The sequence below is a fragment of the Xyrauchen texanus genome, chromosome 34 (genome assembly GCF_025860055.1).
Source record: "Xyrauchen texanus isolate HMW12.3.18 chromosome 34, RBS_HiC_50CHRs, whole genome shotgun sequence".
In the NCBI taxonomy this organism is placed as follows: domain Eukaryota; kingdom Metazoa; phylum Chordata; class Actinopteri; order Cypriniformes; family Catostomidae; genus Xyrauchen; species Xyrauchen texanus.
In genome coordinates, this window is record NC_068309.1 from 3,339,668 (window position 1) to 3,358,812 (window position 19,145).

Consider the following 19,145-nt stretch of genomic DNA (forward strand, 5'->3'; position numbering starts at 1 on the left):
AACGACCCGTTGATTGTTACCGCCATCGTGTTTTATGCACTTTATGTTGTGCAATAACAAGTGTGTCACCCCTTTATAGTCCCTTTTTCCTTTATGTCATGTAGAATTGAGTTGTTACACCTGGAGAATTTCAGTGGTTCATTTGGAAATGCTTTCTCTTCCCTCCAGTCGATAAGATTTAGTTTAATCATTCTTGATCAGTCGTTTGTAAATGAATGGTTAAATAAATGATTCACCCATCCCGCTAGAGGCCGAAGATAGGAAGGGTCTCCCCGAGCACACACTGCACAAACACTCTACACTGTTATTTATTTATTTGAATTGTGCAATGTGTTATAATGATGATTTTGCAATGTAAAAACTGATATGTATCTCCCAAGTATGCAGATATATACATAAGTATGCTGGCTTCGCTCCAGTATGCACTCGCTCGTGCGTTTCCAGTTCGTTCCTCAATGAGAGCACCTGAAAGGCTTTTCTCCCGGGTGAATTATTTTGACCCATAAGGTACGTTTGAAATTTGAAGCTCTTTTCACGCTGAGGACATGTAAAACGCCTCTCTCTGTTGTGGATTCTTATGTTTCATAAGATCTCCTTTTTGTTTGAAACTTTTCCCACACTGAGGGCAGGTGAAAGTCGTAAAATGATTTTTCCACTTCATTTAGCTCCAACAGGCTTGAAATAAACATTTGCAATGTCAAAGATTCAATAATAAATGTGACATGAAATAAACAACATATAAAACATTTTATGGACAAGTTAATCAGAAGTCATGTTCCAGTCGTCTCTCCCCATGTTGTTTTGTTGTTTGTTAAGATTAGTCCCAGTCCAAGTTGGGAAAACCGTAAACAAGAAGCTTTTGGTTCCCCTCTTCCGTCCCAGCACTCAAAAATAGTCACGTTTTTGGAAAGCAAAATAAGGCTTTTATTTCATATTGAATGAGAAAGGAGGCAAAAAGGCTTCAGGAGGGGGCAAAGGCCAAAATAACCAACAAAAGTTGACGAATTCCTAAAGAGGGAAGCACATTCATGTTGAGAGATGTTATTTTACCATTAAACCAATTGTCCTCCATTTTTTGGATTATTCTTAAAACACAATCTCTCGTTTTTTTATCTTTTATTTATTTTTTAAGTGCTGCATGTCGTCATGTTTCTGAATTGAGGTTTGTGTGAACTGTTGCCCATAAACTAACTCGATCATACAAATCTTTATAAATCAATTACTTTGAACTGTCTAAGGCAAAGGGAATAAATAATTCACTTGACACATTTAACACTCAATTACAGTAAATAAAACGGAGATTGACACTCTCTAATCATGTACAAAGTCAACATATGGAGCAAGATCACCAAACGCACCAATGTCTTATTAATAACAGAATTAATGTACTCAACAGCCAAATAACAATCAGCAGATTTAAAACTGTTACATGATTCTAAAAATGGAGTTTAGAACTTCAAACGGCGCCATCTAGAGCTAAAACTGTGGCACAAACAAACTGTTGTCCTAATTTGAATACAATTGACAATATACCAGTCACAGACACACAGATATGTTTTACAAGGGTATTATGCGTTTATGTTTTAATCCATTTCCTCTTCTCATCTTGGGTTTATTTGTCCAAATCCAGATTGTGACATTTCAAGATTAGAATTGACTATTTAACTTACAAAATGGAGCTGAGAGTTTCACTCAAAACAATGAAATATGGCTGCTTGTAGCCGCCCCCCACCCCCACCAAAGAAAACCCCTAAAAACTTTAATAATGCAGTCATGTTTGTACAGTAATACTGAATTAATAAGCATGTTTACATGCACGCCAGTGAGCTGAATACTCCAAAAAATATGCTTATTTAGAAAGACGGACGAAGCAAGCAAACCATGTTTACATGAGATTTGAAAATAATCGCATTATTCTCTGCATTTGACGTCAGATGTTGAAGACATGTGCTCAACATGTGCACACATTAGATGACCCGGTAAGAACACAAGGGGTTTACATGCCACACGAAATCGGCATAATGGTCAAAAATGTACCCTTATACACTCACCTAAAGGATTATTAGGAACACCTGTTCAATTTCTCATTAATGCAATTATCTAATCAACCAATCACATGGCAGTTGCTTCAATGCATTTAGGGGTGTGGTCCTGGTCAAGACAATCTCCTGAACTCCAAACTGAATGTCAGAATGGGAAAGAAAGGTGATTTAAGCAATTTTGAGCGTGGCATGGTTGTTGGTGCCAGACGGGCCAGTCTGAGTATTTCACAATCTGCTCAGTTACTGGGATTTTCACGCACAACCATTTCTAGGGTTTACAAAGAATGGTGTGAAAAGGGAAAAACATCCAGTATGCGGCAGTCCTGTGGGCTGAAAATGCCTTGTTGATGCTAGAGGTCAGAGGAGAATGGGCCGACTGATTCAAGCTGATAGAAGAGCAACTTTGCCTGAAATAACCACTCGTTACAACCGAGGTATGCAGCAAAGCATTTGTGAAGCCACAACACGCACAACCTTGAGGCGGATGGGCTACAACAGCAGAAGACCCCACCGGTACCACTCATCTCCACTACAAATAGGAAAAAGAGGCTACAGTTTGCAAGAGCTCACCAAAATTGGACAGTTGAAGACTGGAAAAATGTTGCCTGGTCTGATGAGTCTCGATTTCTGTTGAGACATTCAGATGGTAGAGTCAGAATTTGGCGTAAACAGAATGAGAACATGGATCCATCATGCCTTGTTACCACTGTGCAGGCTGGTGGTGGTGGTGTAATGGTGTGGGGGATGTTTTCTTGGCACACTTTAGGCCCCTTAGTGCCAATTGGGCATCGTTTAAATGCCACGGCCTACCTGAGCATTGTTTCTGACCATGTCCATCCCTTTATGGCCACCATGTACCCATCCTCTGATGGCTACTTCCAGCAGGATAATGCACCATGTCACAAAGCTCGAATCATTTCAAATTGGTTTCTTGAACATGACAATGAGTTCACTGTACTAAAATGGCCCCCACAGTCACCAGATCTCAACCCAATAGAGCATCTTTGGGATGTGGTGGAACGGGAGCTTCTTGCCCTGGATGTGCATCCCACAAATCTCCATCAACTGCAAGATGCTATCCTATCAATATGGGCCAACATTTCTAAAGAATGCTTTCAGCACCTTGTTGAATCAATGCCACGTAGAATTAAGGCAGTTCTGAAGGCGAAAGGGGGTCAAACACAGTATTAGTATGTGTTCCTAATAATCCTATAGGTGAGTGTATATCGGTTTATTCTCACACTGTTTATGACCTTAAACCAATAAAGGAACGCCATTTATTGCATTTACATGCCACACGAAATCGGCATAATGGGCAAAAATGTACCCTTATATATCGGTTTATCCTCACACTGTTTACGACCTTAAACCGATAAAGGAACGCCATTTATTGCATTTACATGCCACAAGAAATCGGCATAATGGGCAAAAACTTACCCTTATATATCGGTTTATTCTCACACTATTTATGACCTTAAACGAATAAAGAAACGCTATTTATTGCATTTACATGCCACACGAAATCAGCATAATGGGCAAACATTTACCCTTATATATCGGTTTATTATTATATATTTATGTTGGAGTTTTGGGTGGAGCTTGAGATTTGGTTGAGGACCGATTCCAAGTGTGCATCTTTCAACCTGATTTATCCATTATTAAGCAAATCAATCGTCAGACTTAACTTGGCTGAATAAAGCGATGGAAATGTAAAAAGAATCTGGTACTTTGCTCAAAATGAAGTGAAATTAAGATTTAAAATTAAGTGTCTATAAAATGTATAAGGTCTTATTTTCTTTTCGATCCAATACCAAGTACTTTTAGGCCAGTATCGCCGAAATATACAAATACCTCTAATAAATGTCATTTTTACGAATTCTTTGGATAAAATTAGTATCTTATATCATTACATACATTTTTTATACATTTATAGACCTAAGCAGAAAATGATTAGGCTGCTTTGTTTACCTTTTAAAAACGTGTAAGAATAAGCAACATATAAAACCACAAAATTAAACATGGATATTATTATATGGCTACTAAAACCAAGTTACAATAGGGATGCTACAGTAATGCTGAAGCAGAACCAGGGTTACTGCCAAAAAATTACAAATAAAAAAAACACGGTTACTAGAGTCATGGTTACTAATCTAATATTACTACAGTAAATGCATGGGTAGTTTTTATAAGGGTATCATTTATAAATGATAACTCAATTCAACTCTGAATTTGGGGGCGGCTGCTGCTCAGTTGGTAGAGTGGGTCGGCCACTAATCTCAGGGTTGGTAGTTCAATTCCCGGCCCACATGACTCCACATGCTGAAGTGTCCTTGGGTAAGACACTGAACCCCAAGTTGCTCCCAATGGCAGACTAACGCCTTGCATGGCAACGCTGTCGCCATTGGTGTGTGTGAATGAATGGGTGAATGAGTCACAGTGTAAACGCTTTGAATACCGTTAAGGTTAAAAGGTGCTCTCTCTCTCTCTCTATATATATATGTTATATACACTTATATAACCTTAGTGGTTTCAACTGTGACTCATTTATCCATTCACACACCAATGACGGCAGCGTTGTCATGCAAGGCGCTAGTCTGCCATTGGGAGCAACTTGGGGTTCAGTGTCTTGCCCAAGGACACTTCGGTATGTCGAGACATGTGGGCCGGGAATCAAACCACCAACCCTGCGAGGACGGCGGCCGCCGAACGCGAGGGGAGAAGGGGCTCGCTGCCGACCGCCTGGAGTGGGAGAACCGCTGCCAGGGGCGGGGGAGACCCCTTCTGTTCCCCGAGAACACGGCGGGGCGTTCCGTCCGCCAGGTGCTGGAGGACTGCCTCCGATCCTCCCGGAGAGGCGCGGCTGTCGTCCGTTAGAGGGTGGAGGAGTGGCTGAGGAACAAGCTACGGCGTATCGGAGAACTGGCGAGTAAGTGTTTTTTTTTTTATCTCTCTCTCTCCCCTCCCTCTCTCTCTCACTACCGATCCGCATTGGCCTTTATCCCTCTCGGAGGCTTGATTAGCCTGATACCCTGCCACAACATAGTTGTTCAAAAGGTCTTCATTCAGAAAATGCAACAAGAAATGTGTAATGCAGGAGTTTCCTTCAAGATCAAAGCACACGTTTAATTTTTACGGGCAACATGAAGTGGCGTAGTTCCCAAAACGCTCTGTGATAAACTCTTTGGCCTTCAGTTTCACGAAGAAGAAAATGGAACGAAATTAACCGGTTACCGGCAGCTTTCACTCCGGAACAATTGAAAATCACTTTGTTCCCATTTTCGGTTACGTTCTGCAATTTAGTTCGTTTACGCTTTATGTTTTCATTCCTTGAACCGTTTTTAGTGCCCGATTCATAGTGCCAAAGACGAGAGGTCAGAGGTTACAGACCTTACTAAAGATGTTGACATCATCCCTGAAGCGGTGCAGGTACTTCAAAACATTGGACGAGCGCAATGATGCTTGGATATGTGCACTTACCCTTAAGATCCGAGATAAATGTTTCAAGTCATTCCAAAGATCGTTGCGGTGCTTGATGCAAACAAGGTTCAGGACATGAAACACAAACTCTCGAACATCTCGAACATCATGAGGGCGAGTCAGTGCTGTATGTGCTGTACATTTAAGTTTATTTTGAAACATGGTGGAAACAATCTCACTAAAACTATTTGCTATTAAACAGGTTACTAGTAATGTAATAGTGTCGTCTTTGCAATGTAAAAACAGATATTTAAGACACGTCCAACAGAGTAACAAATACACTAATTTTTGCATACGTGATACATACAGTAAAGCAAGTTATTGTACGCTATGGGCTGTTTTTTTAGTCCTAGTCCATCCTTGTTATCCCAAACATGCAACTGTGTAAAGGCAAAAGTGTCCCACCATTTACACGTCTAATGCTAAACCAGGACAAATGTCACCGCTACGGGTAATTTGCCCTTCGATGAAATCGCTGCGTGAACTATTAAGATGAACTCCGCTCACTTTTGCGATTTCGTGCAGATTTTTTTCATATGGTTCTGTAGATGACTTGATTGGTTGAACGTTTTCCCGCATGACTTGCATTGATACGGCTTCTCTCCCGTATGCACTCGCTCGTGTCTTTTCAGGGTTCCCGATCCACTGAAGTCCTTCCCACAGTGCGAGCACTTGTGAGGCTTCTCGTTTGAATGAGTTTTCAGGTGTTGTCTCAGGCCTGATGCCCAGGCAAACGTTTTACCGCACTCGTCGCACTTAAATGACTTTTCTCCAGAGTGGAAGTGCAGATGATCGTTAAGATTGCTTTTCCATTTGAAGGTCTTTCCGCACTGAGTGCACGTGAAAGGCATCTCTCCCGTGTGGATTCGTATGTGATCCTTAAGGTACGAGTTGCACGTGAAGCTCTTTCCACACAGAGTGCATGTAAACGGTTTCTGTCCGGTGTGAGATCTAATGTGTGTAAGAAGCTCTCGCTTTCGTTTGAAACTTTTTTCACACTGAGGACATTCGAAAGGCTTCTCTCCCGTGTGGTTTCGTATGTGAATCTTAAGGTTTGCTTTAAACGTGTAGCTCTTTCCACACTGAGGACACATGAAAGGCTTTTCTCCAGTGTGGACCCTTTTGTGATCCGCAAGACTTCCGTATTTGGAGAAGCTCTTTCCACATTGGGTGCATGTAAACGGCTTCTCTCCCGTATGGATTCGTATGTGAATCTTAAGGTTTGCTTTACATGTGAAGCTCTTTCCACACTGAGGACACATGAAAGGCCTCTCTCCGGTGTGGATTCGTATGTGTTTACTCAAATCTATTTTTCGTTTGAATCTTTTTCCACAGTGAGAGCAGGTGAGAGGATTTTCGGCTGCTGTTCTTCGAGCACGTTTGCGTGTGAAATTATTTTCAATCTTTGAGCAACTAAAAGATGTTTCTCCAACTGTGAAATGATTCTCCTCCATTTCATTTAGTTCCAACAGGCCTGCAAATAAGATTAACATGTCAAACGTCAATTCAAGAAAAATATTAAATAAAATAATGCAACTTATAACTTTTATATTGCATGTACAAAAAATTAACTCTGACTCCAATCAGCTCTTTATTGTTTAATTTGTACCACAGCTCCTAGGATTTTGTATTATTAGCCTGAATGTTTTTAACCTTCATGTTCTTCAGCAGTCATGATTAAAGAATCAAGAACAGACACAAACCTGTTTGTTCCTCCATATCTTTCATTCTGCAGGGGTTTGAATCACTCATGTTCTCACTCTCCTCTTTAAAAAACTACGTCTCGTTTGTCTTGGTTTTTGCTCCTGGAACAATCCCTCCTGCTAGTTTCTTCTTCTACTATTTTAATGCCGGATCAAACTTAACTGGCTCAATACTGCCACCTTCTCCTAGCATGGACCACTTTGTGGAAACAGCAACTCACAGCAATGGTCCTAAAATAGCGCAACAGTGCCTCAACAGAGATCGAAATCCCGTCAAATGTATTGCGGTCCAAAATATTACAACAAAAATACATACAGGGGATCACAATGTAATTACTGTTACAATCATAGTAGCATCGAAGAGTATAAACAGAAAAGATAGAGGAAACAACAAATGATAATAAACCAAATAAAGCCAGGGGATAACTTAAAATGGATTAACAATAGAAAAGGTTTCAAGTATTCTATACATTCGTTTTGCCTTTTTATTTCTTGCATCTTTTAGAGTCGACCGCTTGTCCTCTAGCCAATCACTGGAAGAGGGGAGATGACGTCACTCCAATGCGACTCCGACAGCTGCTGCTCTATATGTTTTGTATTTATTTATTTTTAATAAAACAAATATATCAAAACAAACAATACAAATACAATACAACATTGAAAATGCTAGGGGGAGGTATAAATAATATTATAAAAATAATTTAAAAAGTGTACATGCTTGTAAAATTCGAATAGCTGTTCGTTTCTTCGAGGGCAATGCTGCTGCTATATATATATATATATTTTGAACGTAAACAAAATATACATTTATAATGGCATTCGTACGTGTAACAAAAAAGAATAGCACACAAATGAATTGGGGGAAAAAAGTAAATAAATAAATAATAATGTACAAAGAGGGGTGTTTTCATTAATCTTCCAGTAAACCAAAGTATCTTATCATTCAAACAAGTTTGCAGTCCTGTTTACTCTAAATACATTTTAGTGATGGAAAATAGCTACAAAGAAAATCACTTCTACATACAGAGAAATAAGCTTTGTTTTCATACACTTACATTTATGGATAAAGAATTTACCCAGAATCAACATTACGTTTTTCCTTTTTGATCATCCTACAACATTCAGAATACAACATGGTTTCTAGAAAAATTAGGCAATGACTGGACCTTTGTTTCCAACCAATAAGACATATATTCCCAGAAAATATTTGAGTGCATACAATAAAATAAAAGAAGATCAGTTGCCAGTGTTGGGGAAGCTACTTTGAAACAAGCTACACATCATTTTAAGTAGTTAAGCTACAGTCAAGCTACTCATTTGAAAAAGTAGTTAATTACATTAAAAGTAGCTAGCTACATTGAAGCTACTTAATGAGGCAATATTTTATTTTTTAATGTTACTATCAATCCAATAATATTAATAAAAAAATGTACACTAATGACATTTATTAATTCATGTAATAATTAAATACATTTAATGTGTTTAATTAAATATATATATTTTTCATCCCTTTATTATCATTTTCATGAAGACAACCCACATGCACAATGCCACCAAAACAGTAACTATACAGGAGTAAAATAAAATATACTTTCTAAGCAGTACCATTGTACATGCTACATTGAGCTAGGTACTTACAGCTTTTAAATTAGAACATCCCTCCCCCCACAATATTGCAATGATTGTAGAAGGTGTCTTCAAGTGCTCTTCAAACAAAAACATTTTGTAAATGGGCAAAGAATGAACATACACAATCTTTTATCCTAGTGAATGGCAACAACAGAAATTAAAATAACACAAAGTTTGTTCAGTCCATCTGTAAGAATTTTCTTATTGGTTCCCAAATCCTAATGAAAATGGTTAATTTGTCTTTTAATATAAATCTCAGTTCTTCCAAGTACAACATATTTCCCAGTTCCCTAGCACACATCTCAAAAGTGGGGACAGAATCTGCTTTCCACATTTGTAAAATAAGTCTTTTTGCCAACATCATACACAGCGAAATGGCCTGTGTCTGATATTTATTACAAAAAGCATTCTCTGCTCCTAAAAGTCCAGTGCAAGGCTCAGGCTCCAAATCAATAGAATTTGCTTCAGAAATAATTTAAATATACATTCCCAAAATGGCTGAATTTTACTACATGACCATAAAGAATGAAACCGTGTGCCTTCTGTCATTTTACACTTATTACATAGTGGAGAAATCGTGGGATATATTTTATGAAGTTTTGACTTAGAATAATGAAGCCTATGAATGACCTTGAACTGAATCAAATTGTGTCTAGCATTCATAGAACATGTATGTATGTTTCTCAAGCATGCATCCCACATGTTTTCATGAATGTTAAAACCAATTTCCTCCTCCCAGTCATGTTTTATTTTCTCTGTGTTACTGTCCACATTTTCTAGCAGTAATTTGTAAAAGTTTGACACACTACCACTCATACCAGGATGTACATTAACAATTCTCTCCAAGGTGGGATTCAAATTCAAAACTTCAAAGTTTGGAATGTGCTTTCTGACAAAGTCTCTAACTTGCAAATAACGGAAGAAATGTGCAGAAACAAGAGCATAGTTTTGTTTTAGCTGTTCAAAAGAGCTAAATGTACCTTCTCTATAAAGATCCTGAATTGTTACTATACCCATGTGTTTCCATTGAAAAAAAAAAAGAGCTTATCATGTAACCCCGGAGGAAAAGCATGATTATTACAAATTGGAGTGTCCAGATATATATCTGGAATTTTCAAATATACCTTAATTTGTTTCCACACTTTAAGTTAGAAATAACTATGTTTCCGTTGATACTTTTGACATCAATTTTAATGGGACTATTAAGCAGAGCCATTAACGAAGTCTTATTACAACAAGCTTCTTCAATTGCATTTACATTTTACATTTATGCATTTGGCAGACGCTTTTATCCAAAGCGACTTACAGTGCAATTATTACAGGGACAATCCCCCCGGAACAACCTGGAGTTAAGTGCCTTGCTCAAGGGCACAATGGTGGTGAACGTGGGGTTCGAACCAGCAACCTTCTGATTACCAGTAATGTGCTTTAGCCACTACTCCACCACCACTCCATTGCTAACCACTCTGGCTTGTCACCGAACTCCACCAATCCGAATTTCCTCTACCATTCTAAAATACATAAATTAGCTGCCCAATAATAATATTTAAAATTGGGAAGCCCAAACCCTCCTTTATGGAATGATATTCCGGACATTATTCAAAAGGAATTGCAAATTGTATTTGCAATTGCGTTTTCAATTTGTGGACGCATAAAATGTGACATAATCCAAACGCAATTGCAAATCGCGCATTACCGTTTGCATTTTCGTTTAAGCGAACGCACAGTGACTGCCAAATTTCAAATGGAAAAGCAAAGTCCGTTTGCAACTGTGTTTCCCATATCTTACGAGTTTTGGCCCTGTCATATTTAAATAGCAATTTCAATTACCACGTCTGCTTTTTCACTTTCTCAGCGTCGCGTATGTAGCCAGTCAAAACTCAAATGGAATACTAATTCCCTTAGTATTTCCATTTCCGATGCCTTACACGGAAACCTGTCAATCAGGGTCAAGGGTGGGATTATGCTATGGGGCGTGTTTGTCTTGGGAAGTGACATCACTCACAGTCTATCACGATCAATAATTAGCACTGCACTTTATTCATCTATAATCTCACACTGGACTGTCAACATATTCTCCTCAATATACTACTTCATAGATAGATATATTTCATATACTCCTACTTATTGTATTGTATATTGTGTGTATTGTTTACTGTACATTGTATATAATTATTGTGTTGTGTAAGTATGTGTACATCTGATATGTAAATTGTGTTGTGTAAGTATGTTGTTTACTGTAATTGGTATATGTCTCGTCACTGTCATGACTGCTATGTTGCTCGGAACTGCACACAAGAATTTCACCTACTGTTGCACTTGTGTACATGGTAGTCTGACAATAAAGTGATTTGATTTGATTTGATAAACCGCCGTCTGTTCAGGGCATCACCTCTTGACCGTCGACTGTGAGTGACGTCACTTCCCAAGACAAACACGCCCCATAGCATAATCCCACCCTTGACCCTGATTGACAGGTTTCCGTGTAAGGCATCGGAAATGGAAATACTAAGGGAATTAGTATTCCATTTGAGTTTTGGCTGGCTACATACGCGACGCTGAGAAAGTGAAAAAGCAGACGTGGTAATTGAAATTGCTATTTAAATATGACAGGGCCAAAACTCGTAAGATATGGGAAACACAGTTGCAAACGGACTTTGCTTTTCCATTTGAAATTTGGCAGTCACTGTGCGTTCGCTTAAACGAAAATGCAAACGGTAATGCACGATTTGCAATTGCGTTTGGATTATGTCACATTTTATGCGTCCACAAATTGAAAACGCAATTGCAAATACAATTTGCAATTCCTTTTGAATAATGTCCGGAATATCATTCCATACTCCTTGATCCTTAAGTTTATTTAGATGTTTCTTTTTAATCCTAGCAGTCTTGTTGGCCCATGAAGCTGGTTATAATGGATTCTAGCTGTTTAAAATTATAAAGGGGAATAAAGAAAGGAATACATTGAAATACATACAAAAATTAATTAAATATATTTAATACATTTAATGAATAGTAACATTAATACAGTTAATAATGGCCATAAAATCAAATACAACAGTATAAAATAAAAACAAAAAGATCAGATGCCATTAAAAAATATTTTTTATACTTCACACTTTTAAGCCCTGCTGTGGCCAAGTGTAGCCCGCGTCCCTAAAGATCACATTTTAATGACAAACTTTCCTTGGGCTGGCATTTTTTGTTCTTGTCACATAATATTTAGAGTAACATTTTCCTGCAGAAAGTGTGGGTTGTGATTGCAAAACTTGAAGTCAATAACACTGTTTTGATTTCCTTTCTCATAAATTTGTTGTACAGCCTACTCTTGGTGAACAAGGTTTGAAATGAACACCCGCCAAATGCAGATTATGGAGCTGTGGGGGTTCGTTGTCCTTTTCTGCATATCGCGGCGCCGTTTTGTGGTCCATTCTGCATAAACCAGCAGGTCATTTTAGCTTATTGAGGCCCATTCGGCCCATTTCGAGGCCAACCCACCGGCTCCTCATCCAAATGTATTTCATGCGGGAGTAATTTTGCTCATCTACCTGCAACAGGTGGGTGACCCGTAAGACGTCTGAGTGAAACATGACATAAATGCTGTTAGTCAAAAAGACGCGCTTGAAGAAACACACTTTATTATATTTTTAAGAACACGTCAATGCTAGTGTCTGTTTCTCTGTTTGTTCAGAGGCGTGCAGCGGGACCCTGTCTCGTGGAGCAAGCCCATGTAAAGAGTTATCGCTCCTTTTTCTCTGTTTCATTCAACTGAAAACTGTTTGCAAGAATAATGTCGTCTATGAGAATGCTGCAAATGATCTCCGATCATCTCGTGAGGTGCTGTGAGTTTCGCTTTATTTCACGGAGCAGTTCTCTGCAGGTACAGCATCATACACAGGTATCTTTGTATTTAAAATACAAAGATGAAAATGATTAAATCATGAAGTAATACAAGACACATTCACCTTGAACCCAAAATTGAGTTCTATTTTCTTTTCTTTATGCAGCATAAACTGTAACAAACGCAATACAAACACATTCAATAATAACACACATTAGGCAGCATTATTTGAATTTATTAGGCTTATTTATTATGATGATTTTCATAATTATCTTTACAATTCTCTTTAGTTCTTAATTTGCACCTGTTGCTGCATACTTGTACTTGCGCGATGGCAAATGGGGCCGTTGGAGAGTGTAAATGTTTGGATTTAGGGAAGTGGTTATATAGAAGATTTTTTTAATCACTTCGTTATTTTAGTTGCTTTTTTTGTTTAGTTTAAAGTGCGATTAAAATTTTTAAATATCTTTTAAGTTTTTAACGTGTCAATACATTTATTTAATTTTAACGCAAAATCAATAAAGCAAAAATATTCACCGATCTTGGGGGTTGACCATTTAATCGGATATCATGATATTTTAAGGGCGATTATTATTAAAATATTTTTTGCGTATCGCCCAGCCCAAAAGGGAAGTTACCTTTTTCATGAACAATTGTAAAATGTATTTTATGGCGACCAGCACAAACTCGTGCTTCCATATTGCAACATGTAACCTATTAATATTTGCGTATTTGTTGTTTTTTGAGTAGTCTATGGGCAACATAAAAATTTTATTTGATTGAAAAACGTTGTTTTTGAAAATAGTAAATTATTCGTTTGTGGTATAGCTCTTTCGAAAAAAATTATCAACCAAAAATTTAAAAATTGTCTCCTTCACTAAAGACATTTAGCTCCTATAAATGGTCACCTGTGCTCAGAGAAGTATCGGCAAATTTTTTTTTTATTATTAAACATAACATTAGCCACTAAGAACATACGCCAATGCGAGAGAAATCACTGGATACCAAAACATTTAAATCAGTCAAATCGTGGAACACTTCCGCGTTCAGGAAAATGGAGGATTACTCATGACGTCAAATCCGTGAAGCCAATGCGCCGCCATATTGCTATGCCCAAACATTTCTATGTCTATGACATTTTCAGACTTATTTTTTGTGAAAGTGTTTTTTCAGAGATGTTTTTATCAAAAAAGTGCTTTTTCTCCCCCACCCTCACGTGCAGTGATTTAGGGAGACACCTGAAGCTGGTTAAATAAACGGATACGCTAGGTTTAAATGGCAAACGAACACGTAGCCTAATTTACGACATGTATCTATGTGTGGCAACATTGAGCGCTTCAATATGAAAACAGGCAAATCCCGGGCATTTTAGGCGAATAAAAAACCCCAATTTTACTTTTTTAAGGACCCTCCGAGGCAAACGGACATGTTTTCACCCCAGAACAAGCTTTTCATACTTACATTACAACTTGTGGACAGTTTTGCCACTATCGGCGTGTATCTTCTCCCTCGTAATGAATATGATCCATAACAAACTAATAGCATTAAACATGATTGTCACTAGAGGGCGAAATGCAACTGTTGTACCCGGAGATCAGAGACGGTGAAACGGGAGGGTTTTGTATTACGTGCCTTGTTTATTTGCCTAAATATATATATATATATATATATATATATATATATATATATATATATATATATATATATATATATATATATATTATTTCACTTTCAAGTAATGTTTTAAACTTCTAATTATGCATTTTTTATATGTGATATGGTTTCTCGATGAATAATTAAATTCACAGTCTTCTATAGTCTTTGTATAGTGACAAAAACATCACAATTAAAGTTGAATGCAGTAAACCTTAAGATAATATCTTAGTCCTTTAGCTTTTCTAATGATATAATTATTATGTTTCTATGCATTTTAAAGACCGTGGAGGAGAGCATGCAGCATGCTATGCAGCGCATCTGTTTGAATTGACTATGAGTGGTCACCACATTAAAGCCTGGTTTATACTTTAGAAGAAGCCTAACTTGTATTCTTGGACTCATCTGCTGCAACAACGTACCATACACAACAACACAACATCCATGTAACACACAAACAAGGAGTATAAATACAAAACATTTACTTTATGCAATATGCATACACACATATACATAAAAATAATCCACTTCACCTTTCACTTTCACCTGTAGAACAAAATATCAGGCTCACCAACTAGGAGGGAAAGATCAGCGACAACAGTCACTAAGTGAGACACCCCCCACCCAAATCAAGTTGTTCTGGGTCTGCTATAGCTTGTTTGCACATGACGTCACTGCGTTGCTGTGGCGCAAAATGCAGATGGAGGGCAGGAAGTGATTTTCTACATAGGAAAGCACTATCACAAACTCAAAATCATTTACGGTTGCTCAAATCGACCAAACCGAGAAACCACAATGAGCTTTTATCGTGTACCAAAATTTGTTGTTCATAAGTGGTAAAATGCAAGAAATTGACTGAAAAACGCTGGAAAAATGGCAAGTTAATACATCTTATGTGGCTATGTTTATGTAGCTGTTTCCGTACTTTGTAAAGTTAAAGTAATTGTTTTTTCTTTTCTTTGAGTTTGTACCTCTGTAACTGAACAAAAATACATAACGATAGCAAAGCTAATTACAAAGTATTTGCAGGCGAACGGAAATATCTTGCCATACAATTGCAATGAGCTGCAATGACTTCTCTGTCTTGTTTCGTGATGATCCATGTCTTTAGTGGCATTTCGGCGGACATTTGAGAGTGGTTAACCTAATCGCGTAAAATAAACAACTGTAACGCTAACATCGAGAGGCGCTGCAGCGTTTAATGTTTGTTGCTAGGTTAATCCACAGGACAAAAAAGAAATGCCACTCACCCAGACGAAAACCAAACAACAGTCATTGTGGAGCACCTTGGTACCAAGGTCGTTGACCCAACCACTAACAAAAAAGTTGTATGCCTCCATACTTTTGTATGCTTTTGTTTTCTGGAGTTGCTTATATCTACTACCTCGATGGCAGCCAAGTATTCAGTTGAAAAATCGCTCCTCTTAAAAACATAAGGATCACGTCCAATGTAACGGGAGTCAGCTGGTAGAGGTGCAGTAGCGACTGACGCTAGAGGCTGTAGCCTTTAGCCTCTTTGTTAGCGCACCCGCCTCCCATGCCGGAGATGCCGGTTCGAGTCCCGTACAGAGTGGGGTGACCAGAGCTGGTTAAAATGGTGCTGTGACCCGGATGGGAGTGAGGTTTAGGGGGGTGAGTGTAACGGGAGCCAGCTGGTAGATAGCTGTGCAGTGTGTAAACCTCACTCTCCTGACCTCAAGAGGTGCACTAGCGACTGACGCTAGAGGCTGTAGCCTTTAGCCTCCTTGTTAGTGCACCCACCTCCCACGCCGGAGACACCGGTTAGAGTCCAGTTCGGAGCGGGGTGACCAGGGCCGGTTACACCAACATATGTTGTGATTTTCTGTTTATCTTTCTCTCGTAATCATGTCTAAACTAGTAAATTACGGACTTTCCTCCATCTCGTCCATTCTGCTTTTCACTTCCTGCCCTCCATCTGAATTTCGCGCGTCATAAGAATCAAGTGACTGCAAACAAGCTATTGTGATGCCAGCTTGACTTCCACTGAACCAGATTTTATAGTTACAGGTAATTTGCTCTTAGATAAAATTGCTCTTTTGGGAGAAAGTCCATCCCTTGGTTTATGTCAATATCAAACTATTCACTTAAAACAGTTGGTCCTGAAGAACTTTGTGATTCGGGCAATGTTTTTTCATATGAGTCTGTAGATGACTTGATTGTTTGAACGTTTTCCCACATGAAGTGCATTGATACGGCTTCTCTCCTGTATGCACTCGCTCGTGTGTTTTCAGGGTTCCTGATCGACTGAAGTTCTTTCCACAATATGAGCACTTGTGAGATTTTTCTCCTGTGTGGATTCGTATGTGATCCTTAAGAGGTCCTTGAAATGTGAAGCTCTTTCCACACTGAGGACATGTAAAAGGCCTCTCTCCGGTGTGGATTCTTATGTGCTTTATTAAATATATTTTGAATTTGAAACTTTTTCCACACTGAGGGCAGGTGAAAGGATTTTCGGCTGCTGTTCTTTGAGCACTTTTGTGTGTGAAATTATTTTCAATCTTTGAGCAACTGAAAGATGTTTCTCCAGTTGTGAAATGATTCTCCTCCATTTCATTTAGTTCCAACAGGCCTGCAAATAAGACTAACAAGTCAAACGTCAATTCAAGAAAAAACATGAAATTAAGAAATGCAACTTATTTGTTTTATTGGATGTACAAAAAGTAATTTCTGTCTCCAATCAGCTGTTTATTGTTTAATTTGTACCACAGCTCCTAGGATTTTGTATTATTAGCCTGAAGGTTTTTAACATTCATGTTCTTCAGCAGTCATGATTAAAGAATCAAGAACAGACACAAACCTGTTTGTTCCTCCATATCTTTCATTCTGCAGGGGTTTGAATCACTCATGTTCTCACTCTCCTCTTTAAAAAACTACGTCTCGTTTGTCTTGGACAGTTTTTGCTCGCCCGTTCTATTTCCCATGATTCATAGCGGGTTCAACGGACTAAACGGTTTTCTACTTCCGGTTGAAGTGTTTGTTTACATAGAATGCTAGCACTCGCGTAAAGGCTACGGTGACAGAACAATTATCTTATACTTTAATAACTACAATCTGTCAAGATGGGAAGTAGTAGGTGGCTACACACCGCTGATGAAATCACAAAAGATCGTGAAGGCGACCGTATCAGAGTGCCACATCCCTCATAATTGACAGGTTGGGTGGATGACATGAAGCTATGGCCAGGAGTTAGCCATATTGACATTATTAATTATTTTATTTTTTCGGAGGGTGTAGATCGTGAGGAGATGCGAAATTACAAAAGCACCCAGGCCTTCAATTACTTCTTTAGTAATAAAGTCGGGCGCATTTCCTTGCTGAAGCAAGGAGACTATGTATTTTTGAAAGCAGAGGTAGACAGGAGTCAAAGTGCTAACCAGCCTAAGCTAATTGCTTGGGTTATGCTGCAGCAGTCGGGGGTGATAGAGACTGTGGATTAGGGAGATCGTGCAGATCAAAGAGCACATAGGCTACATGTTAAACCTCTGTCCATGTTTCTCACACTGACAACATTACAGTAAAAGCTTATGATAAATGGTGATGAAAGCTCTTCCTCGCTCAGGCTAACAACTACCTGGCCCACATTACGATAGCACTCATAGGCTAGCATTAAAACATGTTACTACAGTAACATTTAGTGGACAAAAGCATAAACCATTAATGGCCATGTTTTTAACATATTTACTCATAAATGGCATATTGTCTAAAAAAAAACTGTAGGTTAGGCTGCCCACAGATAACACGAATATGCCGGTGGAGCTCGTAAAAATGTAAACACATTTACTCATAATGGGCATATTATTCATAAAAATATAGGTTAGGCTGCCCACAGATAACATAAATATTTTTGTAGCAGGCCGGTAGAGCTCGTAAAATGTAAACAACCGGAGGTAGCTAACGTTAACTAGGTTAGCTGTGAAGTGGTGCTATCGCTAACCAGCTACAGAATTCAACATTAAAAGTGGCTTACCTGTCGCTTCGACACGAACAATTGCACGTCTCTTCTTCACCACTGGTCTGTCATATCCAAGGTATAATTCCGGGTTGGGATGGTCATCCGTGGGGCGTTTGTGAACAAAATGGTGCGAGCAGACATACACCTTTTTCGGTGGATGTTTCAGTTTTAGCGCAGCTAGCCACTCTACACGTCTACTCTCTGGCATTGAATGTAGCTGATACGGAACCGGACACGGGCATTCTCTCCTTCTAATCATATGATCGAAGCACTCAGTTTCTAAAAAGTTTTTTATCTTCTTTGAATTGTTAAAACAACCAACAACAGCACATGTGGAACCTGAACTCATTCTCTCGCTGCTAGTAACTTACTGGTCGATCGCTACGAACCGGAAGTTGACAACAGGCGTCGTCGTCATGGCAGCGCGCATTGTTTAGAGCAGAATAAGGTGGATAGTTCTTCCTGCTTCTTCTTCTTGGTGTTTTACAGCAGTTAGCATCCAAACTGTTGCATTACAGCCACCTATTGTCTTTCTTTAACTTAGTCCTTATTAATTAGATTCGTCCTTCCAGTCCAGTCCTCCTTTGGAAACCAATCAAATATTTCCTTCCTTGATCATTATTTCCACATTCTGTTATACTTTTAATATTGTACCCATTCTCCTTAGCTGATCCTTCATCTCTTCCCTTTCTCGTGAATATCTCCTGCATGACATAAAGATGTGTTTAACGCTCTCCTCCTCCTGACATTTATCACACAAACCTTAGTCTACTAATTATAACTTGTTGTTTCCTTTAATTTCCCCTCTCTCTTATCATACCTACTTT

The 19,145-nt window shown here is 38.6% G+C and overlaps 2 protein-coding genes across 3 annotated transcripts; both read right to left on the minus strand.

The window, feature by feature from the left end:
- Window positions 1–5,657: 5,657 nt before the first annotated feature.
- On the minus strand, window positions 5,658–17,982 carry LOC127627841 (gastrula zinc finger protein XlCGF8.2DB-like). 2 transcript variants are annotated; one of them, XM_052104438.1, is made up of 2 exons: window positions 17,164–17,982; window positions 5,658–6,993 (listed from the first exon to the last, which is right to left on the minus strand). In XM_052104438.1, exons 1-2 carry the CDS (start codon window positions 17,210–17,212, stop codon window positions 6,023–6,025), a joined length of 1,020 nt encoding a protein of 339 aa, XP_051960398.1. In that variant the 5' UTR covers window positions 17,213–17,982; the 3' UTR covers window positions 5,658–6,022. The 2 variants fall into 2 exon arrangements, with proteins under 2 accessions (XP_051960398.1, XP_051960397.1); XM_052104437.1 differs by lacking the exon at window positions 17,164–17,982 and adding an exon at window positions 7,223–7,353.
- On the minus strand, window positions 14,483–18,756 carry LOC127627845 (zinc finger protein 112-like). Its single transcript, XM_052104446.1, has 2 exons — window positions 18,334–18,756; window positions 14,483–16,935 (listed from the first exon to the last, which is right to left on the minus strand). Exons 1-2 carry the CDS (start codon window positions 18,665–18,667, stop codon window positions 16,451–16,453), a joined length of 819 nt encoding a protein of 272 aa, XP_051960406.1. The 5' UTR covers window positions 18,668–18,756; the 3' UTR covers window positions 14,483–16,450.
- Between the last annotated feature and the right edge of the window lie 389 nt (window positions 18,757–19,145).